At 41.3% G+C, this 18319-nt stretch overlaps 2 protein-coding genes, 1 non-coding gene and 1 pseudogene across 3 annotated transcripts; 2 read left to right on the plus strand and 2 right to left on the minus strand.

The window, feature by feature from the left end:
- Positions 1–2733: 2733 nt before the first annotated feature.
- On the plus strand, positions 2734–3282 carry LOC148296008 (uncharacterized). Its single transcript, XM_088250670.1, has 2 exons — positions 2734–3061; positions 3182–3282. The coding sequence occupies exons 1-2, from the start codon at positions 2734–2736 to the stop codon at positions 3280–3282; spliced, it is 429 nt and encodes a 142-aa protein (XP_088106796.1).
- An 8658-nt stretch (positions 3283–11940) lies between these two features.
- On the plus strand, positions 11941–15336 carry BAM5 (beta-amylase 5). The gene is made up of 8 exons (XM_021955529.2): positions 11941–12180; positions 12768–12836; positions 12958–13356; positions 13450–13614; positions 13709–13972; positions 14070–14279; positions 14672–14911; positions 14991–15336. The coding sequence occupies exons 1-8, from the start codon at positions 11956–11958 to the stop codon at positions 15186–15188; spliced, it is 1770 nt and encodes a 589-aa protein (XP_021811221.2). The 5' UTR covers positions 11941–11955; the 3' UTR covers positions 15189–15336.
- On the minus strand, positions 14774–17651 carry LOC110754460 (pentatricopeptide repeat-containing protein At3g26782, mitochondrial pseudogene; annotated as a pseudogene).
- A 75-nt stretch (positions 17652–17726) lies between these two features.
- TRNAA-AGC (transfer RNA alanine (anticodon AGC)) lies at positions 17727–17799 on the minus strand. The gene has a single exon. It is a non-coding gene; the product is annotated as a tRNA-Ala (tRNA).
- Between the last annotated feature and the right edge of the window lie 520 nt (positions 17800–18319).

The following is an 18319-nucleotide window of genomic DNA, read 5'->3' on the forward strand; positions in this document are numbered from 1 at the left end:
GGCATCGATGTGATGTCTGAATTTCCACAGGATTCGTCTTGAGTTTCGAGGAATTCGGGGCGGGTCCTGTCAACTTTGTATCAAAGCTTTAGGTTCAATTTCTTGTGGACCCCACACCTTGTGTGCATCCTTGAGTTGTGGGTAGTGTAATGTGTTTCGTCACGAAACGAGACATTCTCGTGGTGGATGACTTCATTAGACGTTTTAGGTACGTCTTGCAGATTGTTCCTGTTGTTCCTCAGTGAATTTTGACTTCCGATTGGTAAGGTTGTTGGATTGAAAGTGAGAGTTGACTAACCCTTTTAAGGAGTACTGGGATTGGTATCAGGATGGAGAGACAAGTTGATTGGTATCAGGATTCACTCAAGAACTTGAGGGGATCAGGATGGAGAGACAAGTTGTGTGGAGGTTAGCTTTGATTGGTCGTCATGGTTGTGTGTCTGTAGGACGCGCTCCCAACAGACAAGCAAGCCCAAACCGGAAGGGAATTGCTACCTCACAATAGCAATTAAGGAGCCAGGATCAAGGTGGGGGAATCCGCTCATAAGACTCCCCTGAAAAAGGTTGGAAGCCTAAGGATGACGTTGAGTTAGTACCCTCTGATTCTGGCACGCCAGACAAAGAAGCACAGATCGGCTCGCGCCAAAACCCAAATGAGAAGGATTGAGATGAGGGAATTCGGGCGGAAGGCTCCCTTGAAGAAGGTTGGAAGCCTGAGGAAGATGTTGAGTTAGTACCCCCTCGATCCTGACCAACCAGACAGAAAAGCGCGGATCGACTCGCGCCTAAGCCCAGACAAGAAGGTGGAGCTGACCACCTTCCTCCAGAACAACAAAGACATGTTCGCATGGTTGCCATCTGACATGCCTGGCATCGACCCGTACATCATTTGCCACCGGCTCCATGTTAACCCCGCCAATAAGCCAATGGCGCAAAAGAGATGCAACTTCACTCCCAAGCAAGTCACGATCATTAAAGCCAAGATCGACAAGCTCCTAGCTGCCGGCTTCATCGAAGAGGTCTCCTACTCAGAGTGGCTAACCAACGTTGTTCTTGTGGCGAAACAAGAAAAGGGCAAACGGAGAGTTTGTGTCGATTACACCGACCTCAACAAAGCATGCCCTAAAGACAACTTCCCACTGCCAAGAATCGACCAACTCGTGGATTTAACTTCCGGCAATCAGCTGCTCAGCTTCATGGACACCTACTCCGGCTATAATCAAATCTTGATGCATGAGGATGACAAGGCGAAAACCTCTTTCATCATCGAGAAAAAGACTCATTGCTACAAGGTCATGCCCTTTGGGCTGAAAAATGCTGGAGCAACCTACCAAAGGCTCGTGAATAAAATTTTCAAGGAGCAGATCGGCAAAACCATGGAAGTCTACATGGATGGCAAGCTGGTCAAAGCCCCTAAGCGTGTAGACCATATCAAGATCCTCACTGAGGCATTCAGCCTACACTACCAGTATCACATGAAGCTGAATCCAAGTAAATGCACGATCGGTGTATCATCCGGCCGATTCCTAGGATACCTAGTCACACAACAAGGTATCGAGGCACACTCACGCCAAATCAAAGGCATTCTCGAGATGAAGTCACCTTCAACAATGAAGGAAATACAAAGTCTGACGGGCAGAGCAGCGACCCTCAACCGATTCCTCTTGAGATCTACTGACAAGTGCAAACCATTCTTCAAAACTTTGAAGAAAGGACAAAAATACAAGTGAGACGAGGAGTCCGAAGTAGCTTTCTAGAATCTAAAGACTTACCTCACTTCACTTCCCCTACTCTCAAAGCCAATTCTTGGTGAAGACTTGTTCGTGTACTTGGCAATGTCCAACTCGGCCGTCAGCTCAGCTCTCATCCGAGAAGAACTGGGGTCCCAACATCCGGTATTCTACATGTCAAAAGCTCTCCTCGATGCAAAGATTCGCTACTCGAAATTGGAGAAGCTCATTTTTGGCACTTGTAGTTTCCGTGAGAAAGTTGCGACCCTACTACCAAGCTCACTGAGTCATCATCATGACCGACTTTCCTTTGAGATTAATCCTTCACAGCCCTGACGCTTCTCAAGGACTCATGAAGTGGGCTATAAAGTTAAGCCAATACGATCTCCTCTACCGACCTAAAATTGTAATAAAAGCCCAGGCTTTAGTAGACTTTGTCTTAGAATTCACCTCATCGGCTGAAGAAGAAAAGCTGGTCAACAAAAAGAAGGAAAGTTCGAGGGCAGACAAGACCTCCGCCGAACCTGACCAACCCAGAGACATGTGCCAGTTGCGCATAGACGAAGTGTCGAACCAAAAAGGACCTGGAGCAAGCGTTGTCATCATCACCCCGGATGGAACCCTGTTAGAGCAAGCTATCACGCTTAGCTTCCCAGCCTCAAACAACGAGGCAGAATACGAGGCATTGCTCGATGGCTTGTGCTTGGCAAAGGAGCTACCAATCAAGAAGCTGGCCATTTACTCAGATTCCTAGCTGATCACAAATCAAGCCTCAAGAGAATACATGGCGAAGCACCCAAGGATGATCTTGTACCTTGACAAAGTCCAAAAGCTGTTGTAGGCATTTCCTACCTTCACCATCCAATAAGTGCCCCGAGCAGAGAACGCGCACGCAAACGCACTGGCAAGCCTATGATCAGCGCTGGATACCCAATTTAGACACTCCATCTCTATCGAGCACCTTGACTAACTAAGCATAGAAGAGGCATAGCAACCAGACTTAATGCAGGTCGACGAGGATCCTAACTGGCAAAACCCTATCATTGACTACCTAGTTAACGAAAATTTACCCAAGGACAAGTCCGAGGCCAGGAAAATCAAACAAAAGGCTACGAGATACTACATGAAAGACGACATGCTTGTTCGTAGATCATACTCCAGCCCTCATCTTACTTGCATCAAGTACCCGCAAATGCTCAAGGTTCTCTATAAAATACATGATGACGAATGTGGGAATCACGATAGGGGCAGATCGTTTGCCCAGAAGGCTCTCAGTATAGGCTATTTCTGGCCTACCATGCACCAAGACTCCACGGAGTATGCTCACGGATGTGATTGATGCCAACGTTATAAGCCAATCCCTGGCCTGCCTGTCGAGGAATACCATCCGCAGAACAGTCCATGGCTATTCATGTAGTGGGGCATTGACCTGGTGGGACATATGCTAACAGCACCTGCCAAGAAGGAGATGATGATCGTCGCCACTGATTACTTCACCAAATGGATTGAGGCCGAGGCTTTATCCTCTCCCAAGAAAGCAGATGTCGAATGATTTATCTGGAAGAATATCATTTGCCAATTCGGTTGCCCATAGTCGATAGTCATCGACAATGGTACACAGTTCGTGGGCAGGCAGATCACCTCATTCCTTGCAAAGTATGGCAACAAACAGCACCTGCCAACTCCCAGATACCCGCAAGGTAATGGCCAAGCATAGGCATCCAACAAGATCGTGTTGGACTGCCTGAAGAAAAGACTAGAAGGTGTAGAAGGAAAATGGATCGACGAGCTGCCAGAAGTCCTATGGGCCTATCGCACAACCAAAAGGAAATCGATCGACGAGACACTATTTTCCCTGGCCTATGGGACAGAAACAATCATCCTCTCACACATCACAGTTCCTTCCATGAGCATTGAGGTGGGCATTCTTAACCAAAATTGCAAGAAGATGAAAGTCAACCTTAATCTACTCGAAGAAGAACGAGATAAGGCCATTGTTCAAGTTGCAGCTTACCAGCTCGACTCCAAGCAGGCGACGAGCCTTCCTTACCTCCATTGTAGGAAAGCTACTTCATGAGTACAAACTCAATGGAGGCCTTTTTCAAGCGCTATGTCCTTGACATACGGCTGCATGCGACCATCCTTATCTCCATTGAAGGAAAACTACTTCTTGAGTACAAACTTCATGGAGTCTTTTTTGAGCGCTATGTCCCCAACATACGCCCATAGGCGACAAGCCTTACCTCTATTGCAGGCAAGATACTTCACTAGTACAAACTCCATGGAGCCTTTTTCGAGCGCTATGTCCCCGACATACCCTCGCAGGCGACCAGCCTTATCTCCACTGAAGGCAAGTTACTTCTCGAGTACAAACTTTATGGAGTCTTTTTCGAGCGTTATGTCCTTGACATACGCCCACAAGCGACAAGCGTTACCTCTATTTCAAGCAAGCTTCTTCTCGAGTACAAACTCAATGGAGCCTTTTTCGAGCGCTATGTCCTCGACATACGCACGCAGGCGACATGCCTTACCTCTACTGAAGGCAAGCTACTTCTAGAGTAAAAACTTCATGGAGTCTTTTTCGAGCGATATGTCTCCGACATACACACACATGCAACAAGCCTTACCTCAATTGTAGGCAAGTTACTTCCTGAGTACGAACTCAACGAAGTCTCTTTCAAGCACTATGTCTCCAGATATACACTTAGAAGATACAACGAGAATTGAAGTTTGAAAGACAACTAAAAATTCCATAGCAAAGCGGCCAACCAGCCAAGTTCAACAAGAAATAAGGTGGTCAGCTAAAGACTACTTATTAAAAAAAATTACAAAGTTCAAAAATAGCAAAAAGATTCTACATCTACTAGGGGACTTCGGCAGATGACCCTTAGCCGATCACATCCTCAGCTACCTTCTGATCAACCTCGCTGACAACAACCTCATTTTGCTCAACCGGCACCATCTGCTCAGCAACCCCGGCTGCCTGCTCCTCTGCATCTGCCCTAACCTCATCAGCTGCGCCACATTTGGCGCCGTTTTCCTCCATTGCATCTTCATCTACTACCTGCTCTTCAACTGCTTCTACATCCACAGCATTGATCTCCTCACTTTGAGCAGGGGGAAAGTCAAGATAGAGCTGCTCACCATTTTCATGTTCGAGAGGGCAACAAGAAGGAGCACCGTTCCTACAGTCCAAGTATCCCAGCTTGATATACGTGGTCAACCAGCTTAGCACAAGCAGATGGACTTGATAGAAAGCCTGTTTTGAGCAGATCAAACACAGGCTCACACCCAGCATACCAAAAAACCCTTCTTTAGCTCTCTAGGGCGCAACTTCCAACATTGAGTTAGCCCTGTGCTTGACTACTTGTGGCCTCGCAGACGAGTCATGGTTGCTAGGTAGAGGTGTAGTCCTCTCAGTTTGATCCCCGGATTGGCGCAGACGACCCAAACCTTGCTTCTCAACGGCCTCCTTACAAGGCAGATCATGGATTTTGGGCAGTTCGAGCAAAGACTTGAGCAGAATATCCCCATTCTCCTACATACCATTGACCTTTTTGTTGTTCACGCTGACGAGGTGCTTGATCCCGACAAATGAAGAAGGAGCAACTCCCATAGGGATCTTCTCAACACACGAGACCACCCTTGAGGAAGACTTGCTCGTGACAGAAGGAGGAAGTTTGGTCGAGGACACCTTCTGCTCAACTAGCGGACCATCTAGGTCCGGGCCATACAGCTTCCATCTACCAACATCTTCGGCAGGGGGCAAACCACCAACCTCATTCCGATGTTCGTTCAACAACCAACACCATTCACGGAACCTGATAGGGATGTTCAGAGCATGCTGAACCTTGGTCATGTCCGGGCCAAGATCGAGCTTCTTACATATGTCATTCTCTGCAAGCAGAAGACAAGTCAGTTAGATACACAGTAAAGTTTCTAAAAGAATATGGCATATCAAAGGGGTACAACTTACCATCACAATAGGTGAGAGGAACGAGCGGACCGTCGCCGACCTCCCCTTCCCATCTGCCGATGACTTCCAGCACGTTCGTGTGCCACACATAATCTCCTTGACTCATACTGTCAAAAGATTAGCAAGTCAAAGACCTCCTCCACTCAGGAGCCCAAGTCACAGAAGGAAGCCCAATTACAACTTGACAGCCCAATAGTTAATTCACACCTCCTCCATGCCACCACGCACCATGCAGAAGCTATTGGGCATTTGTGGAAGCAAAATATCTCAGATCCTAGGTCAAATAATTAAGCCAATTAATCTAGGAGTTATTTGGCCTAATTGGGAGTTATTTGATTTAATTGGGAATTATTTGATTCTTGCCTTAATTAGGGATTTGATTTAAATCAAATTCCTAATTACATCGATCTCGCCAAATCAAGGACTAATAATTCCTTTCCATCTGTGGAATTATTCTTCTGAAACCCTAGCCTCCGAGGCTCCTACAAATTCAGGGCTACGCAGAAGAGTTGAGGTACGTCTAAACTTCTATCTGAAACTCTGCAAAAATTCCCTCTCACAAACCCTAGCCGCCATAACTCTTTCTCTCTCACACACAAGGCTCCAGCCACCCGGTTCTCCCCACGAGAGCTCCATACCCTTTTTAGATATTGTTTCTCTACGAATCAATCAAACTAACTTAGGCATCGGAGGGCCTTTGGCCAACACCCCCCGGGTGTGGTCTTTTCACTCCATATTGTTTTGCAGGGAGAAAGATAAGCGAAGAGGAAGAAGGAATCCTTAGGCGAATATTCTTGTGGGACGAAAATCGCTCCCACACCTACCACATTGTCATTGTTCATCCCAAAAATACTGATACTTTTGGAGAAGGAGAACAGAAAGAGATTGCATTAGGAGGATACTTATGGGAGTAGTTTTATTAAATTTAATATAGATGAGAATGAATGATTCCCATGTTGGTGAATGTTGGTGAATGTTGATTAACACCAACTAAGCCACTGCAGTTCAAATAATTAGTTACCAATATGCTTTTTGCTTATACTATGACCAAAATATCCTATGTAATTGAAAAATAATAATAATAGTAATAATAATAATATTGCATGAGGGCTTTGACTAAAAAAGGAGATGTTACACAGAAAAAGCATTAGTTTGACATAGTTGTAAACAGAGGCTAAGAGCCAACTATCGGTTTGTTATCACTTTTCTGCTTGAAAAACACTCGGCTACTAATTGAATGAACAAAAGTTTGAAGTTCAACCACCTGTATATTCGTATTCACAATAATATCTAATGATGCGCAAATTAGAATGATGCGCAAATTAGTACACCATATAAATACTAAGTAATCTGAAATTAGGAGACCTCTTTGGCATGATTATAAAATTAGAGATACGTTTCTTGAATGCATTTTTTAATGGAATAGCCCGTGAACTTGTGCTCAAGTTTTATTTTGGTCAACCAACTAATTTTTTCATTCTAACGGTCCTCCAATTCTCTCTTTGATATCAAATTGGTCTTTCTTTCCATTAGATTGAGTCACATCACATGGTCTTTCTTTATGATACGAATTTTGCAATAAAGTTCCACTTTCTTTTTTTCAATTAAAAATGATTATGTCGACAAATTGCCTTAAACTTTTTTATTGTAAAAAACTCTCAAACCCACTGATTCAAGCCATAACCGCAGAGATCATTTTTATTGCCAGGTTTTATGAAAATGTTGGCTTTTCTTTTACTTTTTCTTTTTGGTAATTACATTATTGTCGTTTTTATGATAGGATTTATTGGCATGATTTAGTTGGCAAGCCAATTTTGTTTTAGTACTCCTGCTATTTTGGGTTTTAGGTGTAATTGAGTTTTAATTTAGAGGGTATTTGGAACAATTTAAGTGAGTTTTTGGCTATATTTGAAAGTAAAAACTGACATTTATGAATTTGGGGGGCTAAATTTTGACCCTAGCTATAATTTTCCACACACACACTCTCTCTCTCTCTCTCATTCTCTCTCATTGTGCTTCTTCTATGGCCATAAAGGAACACCATGGACATAAAGGAACACCATGGACTTACATCAATGACCGCATGGGAGTGGAGAAGACCCCAATGACTTCAATTGGTGGCTGTAGAGCAATGTTTTCAAAGGCATGCCTAAGCGCGCCTCAGTGCGAGGCAAATGGAAATCTCCTTGGGCATTCGTCTAGTTAGCTTGCTGCACGTTTAGCGTGGCAAGGTGCGATGAGGCATGTTGACGCACAACCACGCCACTGTGTGATCTGCAAGCCGCAGTGTGAGGAAGGAGATGAAGTCGCGTGAAAGTTTTTTTTTTTAAGTTTGCTTCAATGAAACGATGTCGTTTCAAATAGCAAGTTGTTTTTTAAAACTGGGTTTTAAGTTAAACGAACGTTTTAACATGCCTTTTTTCTTTATTTTTTTAAATGCCTATTTTTTTTAAGGGGTAATTACATTTGTGGTCACTGAAATTTAAATTTGGTCACCAAAATTTTAATTTTCTGATTTTTGTCACTGGAGTTGGCGTCGTCAGCAAATCAAGTCCAAATAGCCTATTTCATCGTTTTTTTTTAGTCGAAATACACTTTCATTAAACAAAAGGGAAAGTAAGTAAACAGCCCAACAAGCTACAACACAAGGAGCCAGACTTTAGGGTTTAGGGTTTGGGGCAGAACAATTCCATGGAGTTGAATCAATTGATGGTATGTTCAGAGCTCGAAACACATATAGGGGTTGCAGAGGAACCCACCTGCTTCATTGGGATGGGTTTGGGGCTGAGGAAGCTGAGGGAGATGCGATAAATCCCTTATGCGATAAATCCCTTCGAGGGTCACATGTAGAAGAAGGGAGAAATATACGAGAGTCAAACAGATGAACGATTTATAGCAATACATGTTAATATAATTAAGAAATCAAAATTGAAATCCCTTAACATGTATTGCTATAAATCGTTCATCTGTTTGACTCTCGTATATTTCTCCCTTCTTCTACATGTGACCCTCGAAACTCCTCATGTGGGGCATCACCTTGGGGACGATATGATAAGAACTTGAATTTGTTACTGACGGAAAGATTAAGCAACAGTATTTCATCTTTAGGATTTCGAAGGGACCAAGTTAAGTACAGATCTTCTAAAGAAGGACTGAATCATGTAATTGGGCTAGCCCAATGCTGGGATACTCAAGTCCATCTCACTCGTTGCAAAACATGCATACGTGAAGCAGGAGAAGATCTTCTCGATCGAGGTGCTATAATTTGGTATGAAGGTGTGCCGAATGCACAATTCTTTGGTACAAGTGACACAAGTAAGGGAATCTATGTGATAAATACCAAATTCGTTGTTCGTACCTCATTATTTGATAAATACACAAGTAATGGAACCATATGTGTTGCTTGTTCTCCTTCCCTCTCTTTTCATTCCTTCTTTTTCTCTTCGTTCCTTTTTTTATCAACATTGTTAGTTTATTTTGTGATGTTGAAGCAGTCGCCGTGAAACAATGTCATCGCCATAATATCGTGGCTCCCTTCAGCATAATTTGGAACTCTCTACATCATATTGGACCTCTATTCCTAATTCTTGTTAACGTACTTGAAAATGATGGTTATGCTAAATAGAAAAATAATTTAGTTTGTATAATAACAGTAATTAATTTTATGAAATAACTTCATAATTTTTCATTTGATTAATAGTCAAGTTGTAAAGAATATTTGCATTTTAATCGAACTATTGGCATATTAGATAGCATAAATATTGCAACAATATTGTGGTTTTTAGAACGAATTTGGTGGTTCTCTATTATCCAGAACATATGATAGTATGATACCACAGTATAGACAACGTAGTCAACCTGATTGACAAGCGCTAAACAGACGGACATCGAAATTCACCAAAAGATTAAAAGTAAAAGAAAAGTCATCATAGTAAGAAAAGATGAACACACAGACTGTCCGCTGACAAAGATGCTCTCTTTCCTTTCCAAATCAAATCCACCTTTACAAAATCAACAAACACATAATGTACAATCTGAACCCAACATTACTTACCCACCCATTCAATAATAAGAATCAAAAAGATTGAAAAATCAAAATAATTGTGGGGAAATGAATATGCAGAACGAAATTGGAGCTACGCATGGGCAGGGCCTGGCGTCACCTGAGCCTGCCTTGGTGGATTGAACGGCGGCTGCGCCGTTGAAGCCGGCGGAGGCGGAGAAGATGGCGGATTGAGAGTTGGGTCTGACGGAGGTGGGGTTTGAATTGGGGTCACCGGAGGAGGTGGGGTTTGAATTGAGGTCGGTGGAGGAGGTGGGCTTGAAATTGAGGTCGGCGGAGGCTGGTTTGAATCCGGGTTGGGTGGAGGTGGGTTGAAATTGGGGGTAGCTGGGCTGGGCTGGGTCAAGGTGGGATCTGTGGATGGAGGGTTGGGCTGGTTCGAACTGGAATTGGGGTTGGGGATGATGAGAGGGGGAGAAGAGACAGAGTGGCAAGAGTCTGAATCGGCGGAGCATTTGTGGGTTTTCTGGAGGCCATGACGCAAAACCCCAAATCCCAAAACGAGCCCAAGAACCACAAGCACTGTGACTACGAAAATGAAGATCTTTGTTGCTTTTCCCACATAGCACATTTTTGTATTTCCTTTTCTGGGTTTTCTGGTTCAGAGCCTGAGAGATTGACAGAGAGAATGGCGGTGGGGTTTGTTGGGTCCTTTTCGTCTTCTTCTCATGGTGAAGAAGACGAGAGAAGAGAGTGAGGGTGAGTGTGAGTGTGCATTTTGGTTTTGGTCTTGTTTTTGGCTTTTGTGGATTTTAGGATTTCGGAGAGAGTTAAGTGTGGCACGTGAAGCCCAACTTCAATTCAGAAAAAACAGAAAAGGTAGCAGTGTTCTTGCCATTTGCCACCATTAGCTTAGCCGCATTGTTGCAGAGTGACTTTCCCAAAATACCCTTAGTCTTGTCAATTATTTTTTAATACGAGCATTATTAAGGAAGTTCAAATGCAGATAACTGCTATTAACCACTTAAGTTATAAATCTCGCTCTTGTTTTTGCAATTAATCACCCCCATAGTGTTAATTCAGTAGAGAGGCGCATTTTTTGTTATATGAATGGAAACTTGCTTTTGGTCTTGCAATTAATCACTCACATGGTGTTAATTCAGAGGAGAGGGGCATTTTGGGTATGTGGGTGAAAAGGTGAGGAGTATTTAATCAGTACTAAACGAGGCTGGTTAGTACAGAAAGGGGACATTAAAGTAAAGCCGTTGAAGAGGATATATTGGGATGTGAGCCACCAACTATGTTTGACAGAGTGCCATGTCATTAATCTTGGGATTGAGCTGGATGACTTGCTTATAATCAAAATCACCCTTGGTTTGCTCTTATTTACAATCTTATCTGATGGGCTCCCAATGTTTTCAAAAGCACTTTTCCCTTTGTGGGTTGCTTTTGGACTAAATTCATAGTCTTGTATATCATGGGCTTTCTGTCATGCAATCAAACCCAAGCAAATTTCATTCTCTTTATAATTATAATATTAATATATATATAATAAAATAAATGAATTACCTGTTTTCTTTCATGAGCGTATTGGAAATCAGTTCCTCCCCAAAATTAGTTATATACATATGACCAAAAAATAAATTAGACGAATGTAATGTATCCGGAACATATAAAAATTTCTCGATCAAAAGAGTTCACTAGTTTGAGTTTAGCTAACATGAGATAAAAGAAAACTTGGATTAATGATCAGGGTCTAGCCCAATTTCCAAAATTATTACCTTCTGCAATGTCTAATTATTTTGAAGGGGTAATCTTCGTATCACAATTAACAAATCCCTCTTTTTATAAGGAATACAAATCGGGAAATTCATTTTTAGTTTGTTTTTTACATTTACAGTTTTCATTTTTGTTCCTATCCTACAGCAGATGCTCTCAATTCCACAAAAAATAGAGAAGACAATGACCTGAAAGAAGACGATAATCAAAATAAGCATGGCCAGAAAAGAATGTAGGACGGTACGTGTTTGTCTACTCACTTTGCATCCACCGTCTCTTCTCTTTGCGTTTCGAACCAGAAGTCTCCAGAAAGACTCCATAAGCATGAACCTATATATATATATATATATCTATCAATGTAAGAAACAAGAAAGCAGAGTTTTCATGCCAGAAAATAGGATTAGGAATTAGACACAAAAACCCTCATACTGCACGTAAAAATAAGCCATATATATATAATCGGCGCCATGACAAGCGTAACTCTAGGTAGTTTGGGAGAGAAAATAAGGCTTCACAGCAGGTGCTTCTTCTGCACAAATGTTCTTTTCATAAATGTACCTGAGAATGCAGAAGGAGCAAGTAAAGTATGGAGGCAAGGAACGAAGAATGCTCCTACATTCAGTTCCTCCAGTATAATCAGCAGAAGCCCTCCGCAAGCTGTGGCATCTGAAATTTCCACCACAGAACCGATGGTAAGTAACTGCCTCACAATTTTCTCATGCACAACTTCTGCCATAAATATCTTATGAGTTTGAGATATTGAGAAAAACAAAATAATGGGTTTGAAATAACTTTATTTGCCTTTTCGCCACTTCCAAGTTTATTTTTTTACTTTAGGATTAATTAATTTATGGTCGGTATGGTCCTATAGCCCATGAGGCCTGAAATGACCTTAATACCCATCGTATCATGCATCTATTACCTACTTTTGCAAAGATATTTGAGGGCATGTATGGATCAGATTCTTTTTTTTTTTTTTTGGTAACTGGATCAGATTCTTAGAAGTGGTACAAATGGCAGATACAGAATGCAAACAAAGTAACCATGTGGATTTTAGCTGATATGTGGCCCCCATTAGGGGTCAGCAATAATTAATTTGTGCACTCATTTTCATGTAAAGATAAGGTCAAGTGCTTTCTTTTTCTTTTTTTGCTTTTTTGGTCATCAAGATAGCAATCTATTTTCTATAAAAGGCAACATGCTGGAGTAGTATTTTACACCAGTCTCATCCTTTCAGAGAAATTAAGCCTAAAACTTCTTCTCTTACTCAACAATGCAGGCTGCAAGTACACTCACTTATGAAGAAAAGATGCTCAGAAATTATGTGCCAATCTTTGTGATGCTCCCTGTAAGTCATAAACAATTCTTCTTCTGCTCACTGACATGTTATGTATCCACTTTACTATAAAATATAATAATCATCGCCGAGCAAAAGCGCTAATTTTTCTTTCAATTTTTCTTCATACCAGTTGGGAGTTATTACGGTTGATAACGTTTTAGAAGACAAAGACAAACTCGTGAAGGAGCTGAAGGAGCTGCAAGCAGCAGGTGTTGATGGGGTCATGATAGATGTGTGGTGGGGGATCATAGAGTCCAAAGGACCTAAGCAGTATGATTGGACTGCTTACAGGAGCTTGTTTCAAGCAGTTCAGGAATGTGGGTTGAAATTACAAGCTATAATGTCATTCCACCAGTGTGGTGGGAATGTAGGAGATGTTGTAACCATCCCACTCCCTCAATGGGTACTTGATATCGGAGAATCGGACCCTGATATCTTTTATACCAATCTCAAAGGTAACAGGAACCCGGAATACCTCACCCTAGGTGTGGATAACCGGTGTCTCCTTAGTGGACGAACTGCTGTGGAGGTAAGCTTCACAAGATTTCAATGTGTTATCTTCACGTAGTCAGCTAGTATTCATTCTTTTATGGTGATGTATATGTTAATCGTTATAATTCAGATCTATAGTGATTATATGAAGAGCTTCAGAGAGAACATTGCAGATTTTCTAGAAACCGGACTTATTATAGACATTGAAGTGGGGCTTGGCCCTGCAGGAGAGCTCAGGTATCCCTCTTATCCAGAAAGTCAAGGATGGGTTTTCCCCGGCATTGGAGAATTTCAGGTGGGACTGATTTATTAATTTGACAATCCTATTGCTTATTGGCCCTATTCAAGCAAAATTAAGTTCAAAACACATTACCTATTTCATATTGCAGTGCTATGACAAGTATCTCCAAGCAGACTTCAAAGAGGCTGCAACAGCTGCAGGTCATCCTGAATGGGAGTTGCCAGATAATGCAGGAGAATACAATGACACTCCTGAATCTACAGAGTTCTTCAAATCAAACGGGACATACCTTACTGAGAAAGGGAAGTTCTTCTTGACTTGGTACTCTAACAAATTACTGAGCCATGGCGATCAGATCCTGGATGAAGCCAACAAAGCTTTTGTGGGGTGTAAATTAAAGCTAGCAGCCAAAGTAAATATTCTAGTATCATAACTAACTCATATTTAGCATTACATACCATCTTTCACCCGATGTTAATCCAAGAGTACATGATTGATTATCAAAACAGGTATCTGGAATCCACTGGTGGTATAAAGCTGATAATCATGCCGCGGAGCTTACTGCAGGATACTACAACTTGAAAGATAGAGATGGGTACCGACCTATAGCAAGGATGCTGTCAAGGCATCATGCTATTTTGAATTTCACATGTTTAGAGATGAGGGACTCTGAACAAAGTGCTGATGCCAAAAGTGCGCCTCAGGAACTTGTTCAGCAGGTAAAAAGTGAAAATTTTGTTAAGACCAGCTTTCCTAGTTCAGTTTCATTTCTCATTGAGAAAATGCTGATGTAGTGTTATCTACTTGTACAATCCCCTCAAAACATGCCAAAAATGATTTTTCTGGAAAACCTACAAAAATACATCTTTCTTTGCTTTGACAATTATATAGTATCATAAACATGAAATTCAATTCCCCAATTCCAGTAAAACCCCAGGTTCTAGCTAGAACGTATCAAATATGCTTCTTAACGAATTTATACTCTTCAATTGAAGAACATATGGAAAGTGAAAAGCACTTTAATAGCAAATAAAAAAAATTATTCTAATGATGCTTTTAAAAAGTACAACTGTGTACGATGAAAATTATAGTTTGCAACATGCATGTGCAGGTTTTGAGTGGAGGTTGGAGAGAAAACATAGAAGTTGCAGGGGAAAATGCACTTTCGAGGTACGACAGTACAGCTTATAACCAAATCCTTTTAAATGCTAGACCAAATGGCATCAATAGAGACAGCCAACCAAAATTGAGGATGTACGGAGTGACATACCTTCGTCTGTCTGATGAACTACTACAAAAGACGAATCTCAACTTATTCAAGACATTTGTAAAGAAGATGCATGCTGATCAGGTAAGCAATCTTCATGTATGTACCTTAAGCATATGCTCTTTCATGGTGAAAAATGTCATTCCGTCCCTATTTTCTGCAGGATTACTGTCCAGACCCAGAGAAGTACAACCACCACCTAGGTCCTTTGGAGCGGTCAAAACCAGAGATTTCAATCGAACATCTTCTGGAAGCAACCAAAGCAGAGGATCCATTCCCATGGGATAAGGAAACAGATATGAAAGTCAGTGGTGGTCTACTTTCTAATTTGATAGGGAAATTATTTTCTCTATTTAAGTGATACAACAGCCAAGTGGGAAGAGAAGTAGCTGGCAATGAATTAAATAAAGTGGTGGTTCGATCTGGATAACCAATAAATTGGCATAATGTGGCAATGTCAAAACAAGTTGAGATGTTTGTTGTGTGAATAAAAGAATCTGTATTTCCCATGGAATGAATGTACATATGTCTTATGACAAAAGATTATTCACCAATAATCCCCACAAGAGCAAAATCCATGTCTAAAGTGGTGGAACCTATGGATATCTCGCATTATAATCTCTCGATTCATAAGCTCAGAAATCATTTTCGTTACTGTGTGGCAATCATTACACACACGAAGATTCTTGGTAATCCTGATTGTGGTCCCTGGTCCTGTGTTAATAAGGACAAAAGCAATTGCCAATCTCTCACTATGATCCCAAAGCATCTTCTCCTTTACTTCTTCTTCAACATCATAGAACACTGAAGTGGTGTCAGGCTTGTATCCAGCCTCCTTGAGCCGCAGATTCAAATCTTTTAACTTGGCATAAACATCATGTGTCTGCGGGTGTGACTTATCTCCAACTAAGAACCTATGAACCATCTTATCTACCTCCACAAAGCTGCAGCCAGGTGGTTTTTTCAGTCCCTTACTTCTCACCATGGCTCTCACTCTTTCCACATCATCCCATCGCTTCTCAGAAGCATAAATATTGGAAAGGCAAATGTAGCTCCCCACTCCTTTTGGATTCATTTCAAAAACCTTTTGTGCTGAAACCTCTGCCAACTTGACATTTTTGTGTAGCCTGCAAGCAGAAAGAAGTGCAGCCCATATATCACTGCTGGGTTTTACTTCCATGGTCTTAATGAGTTCATATGCTTCATGTACATACCCTGCTCTTCCCAGAAGATCCACCAGACATGAATAGTGAGCAAGCCGAGGCTTCACATTGTATTCTATGGTCATTCTGTTGAAAATATGTTTCCCCTCATTGACTAGGCCTGCATGGCTACATGCTGACAAAACCGAAGTAAGAACCCCCTCATCTGGAGTAAAATTGTTTGCTACCAGTTCATGATAGCAGGAGATAGCCTCTTCTCCCTGACCATGAGCCCCATATCCTGAAATCATAGCACTCCAAGAAACCAAGTTTTTTCGGGGAATTTCATCAAAAACACGACGTGAACAAGACAAACTTCCACATTTAGAATACATGTCTATGAGGGCAGTTCCCACAATGATATTTGCACCAAAGCCTTTCTTGACGAGGCATGAATGAATAGACATGCCAAATTGCAAGGCACTGATCTGGTCACAAGCTCCTAGTATAGTTATAATAGTTACCTCATCAACCTCTGCACCTTCCATAACCATCCGACAGAAAAGTCGTAAGCTTTCAAAAGCATCTCCATTCTGCTCATAGCCTCTAATCATAGAGTTCCATGACACTGTATCTTTCAATTTCACCCCATCAAATAATCGCCTTGAATAAGCCAGAGACTTGCAATTACAATACATCTCGATAAGAGAATTTGTCAAAAACTCATTACATATTTCACCACTCTTTTGAACCACATATGCATGAATTTCTTTCCCCAGCTTCAAGGCCATCAACTCAGCACAAGCAGAGAGGATTCCAAGCAAAGTTGTGCCATCTGCTTTTAACTCAGCCTTTCCCATTTTCTCAAAAACTTCTAAAGCCTTTCTCGGATTACCATTCTTCACATAACCCGAAATCATTGTGTTCCAAGAAATTAAATCTCTCTCAAGCATTCTATCAAACAGCATCCTCGCCAATCCCATATCCCCAAATTTCGAGTACATTGCAAGAAGAGCATTAGCCACATAAATATCTGACTCCAACCCGCTAACCACAACCTCACTATGAACTCTCCTCCCAGTTTCCACAAGCAACAGATCACCACACGCTTTAAGAACAAAAGGGTAAGTAAAATTGTCCGCCTTTTGTCCAAAACTAAGCATTTCACGGTACAAAACAAGAGCCTTTAATGAGCATTCATTACAAGCATATCCCCTAATCAAGAAATTCCACAAGAACGAATTTTTCAACAGAATACCATCAAAAATCACCTGGGCTTGGGCCATCCTGCCGCAGTTTGCGTAGAAAGCAGCGAGCTTCGTACTTAGATATGTATTGTTTAGGAGATTGCCAGAAGTAACCATGAGGGAATGGAGTTTCTGGCCTTTTGGGAAAGATTTGGTGTTGGTGAGCGATTGCAAGATGGTCCCACATTGTAGGGAAGTGAGTGGCGGGCTGAGAGGTTGTTCTTTGAAATGGACAGTGGTGGTGCAAAGAGATTTCTTGAGGAGTTTGAGACTGATATTGCCATTCATGAGAAATGAATTTGGAAAACGTAAAATAAAGAATATAAAAAATCTTCAGAAGCAATCAAATACTACGGCAGTGTGGGTGTGGTAGAAGTAGAAGAGTAGAAGGTGGCGGGCATTTTAGTTTTGTTAAAACAAGTTTTGAGGTTTTGAGCTTTCTCTCTCTTGAATCTGCAGTAAGAAAATGAGTAAAAAAACAAAACAAAAAAGAAGAAGAAGGAAATAACGTGGAGATGCGGGGTATCGATCCCCGTACCTCTCGCATGCTAAGCGAGCGCTCTACCATCTGAGCTACATCCCCATTTGAATTTCTAATGCACCTATTGCTTATATAAATAAATAACCCCAATTGCAAGAGACGCATCAATTTTATGATGAATGTTATGTTACCATTTATTTACATCATATTGTTTAGTTTGTTGTTTCTGTGTGGGCTAACCATGTAGGTGTGAAATTTTTTTTTTTATTCCTCATCGAGTAATTATAGTTTAGTATTGCAATATGGCTACATGGTATAAATCATCCGCATAGTATAATATAAGTTGATATTTATTGATTCTGTTCTAAAAGTAAAAAATCTTAACCATATTGTCCACTTATATTATAACACATTGACGTGTTATACCACGTGATCATACTCCAATACTATACAATACTTTCTCTCATTGCAGCCCCTTCCTCCCTCCTCCCTTCTACTCTTCTTGAGTTTCAAGGGTCAACCCAACCCCTTTTGAAGTCATGTGTCCTTGCTTGCTCTTAATAGTATATATATATATATTTTTTTTTTTTTTTTTTATAATTTTTTTTTTGACAGAAAAAAA

Source organism: Prunus avium, chromosome 3 (genome assembly GCF_965620075.1).
Source record: "Prunus avium chromosome 3, drPruAviu1.hap1.1, whole genome shotgun sequence".
Lineage (NCBI taxonomy): Eukaryota > Viridiplantae > Streptophyta > Magnoliopsida > Rosales > Rosaceae > Prunus > Prunus avium.

Excerpts from the sequence above, each read along its gene's own strand:
- LOC148296008 (XM_088250670.1), top strand. The coding sequence starts at position 2,734 with ATGCAGGTCGACGAGGATCCTAACTGGCAAAACCCTATCATTGACTAC. Across the intron at positions 3,062-3,181 it reads CACGGAGTATGCTCACGGAT|CACCTGCCAAGAAGGAGATG; the intron begins GTGATTGATGCC and ends ATATGCTAACAG.
- BAM5 (XM_021955529.2), top strand. The coding sequence starts at position 11,956 with ATGACAAGCGTAACTCTAGGTAGTTTGGGAGAGAAAATAAGGCTTCAC. Across the intron at positions 12,181-12,767 it reads TTTCCACCACAGAACCGATG|GCTGCAAGTACACTCACTTA; the intron begins GTAAGTAACTGC and ends TCAACAATGCAG. Across the intron at positions 14,912-14,990 it reads AGAAGATGCATGCTGATCAG|GATTACTGTCCAGACCCAGA; the intron begins GTAAGCAATCTT and ends TATTTTCTGCAG.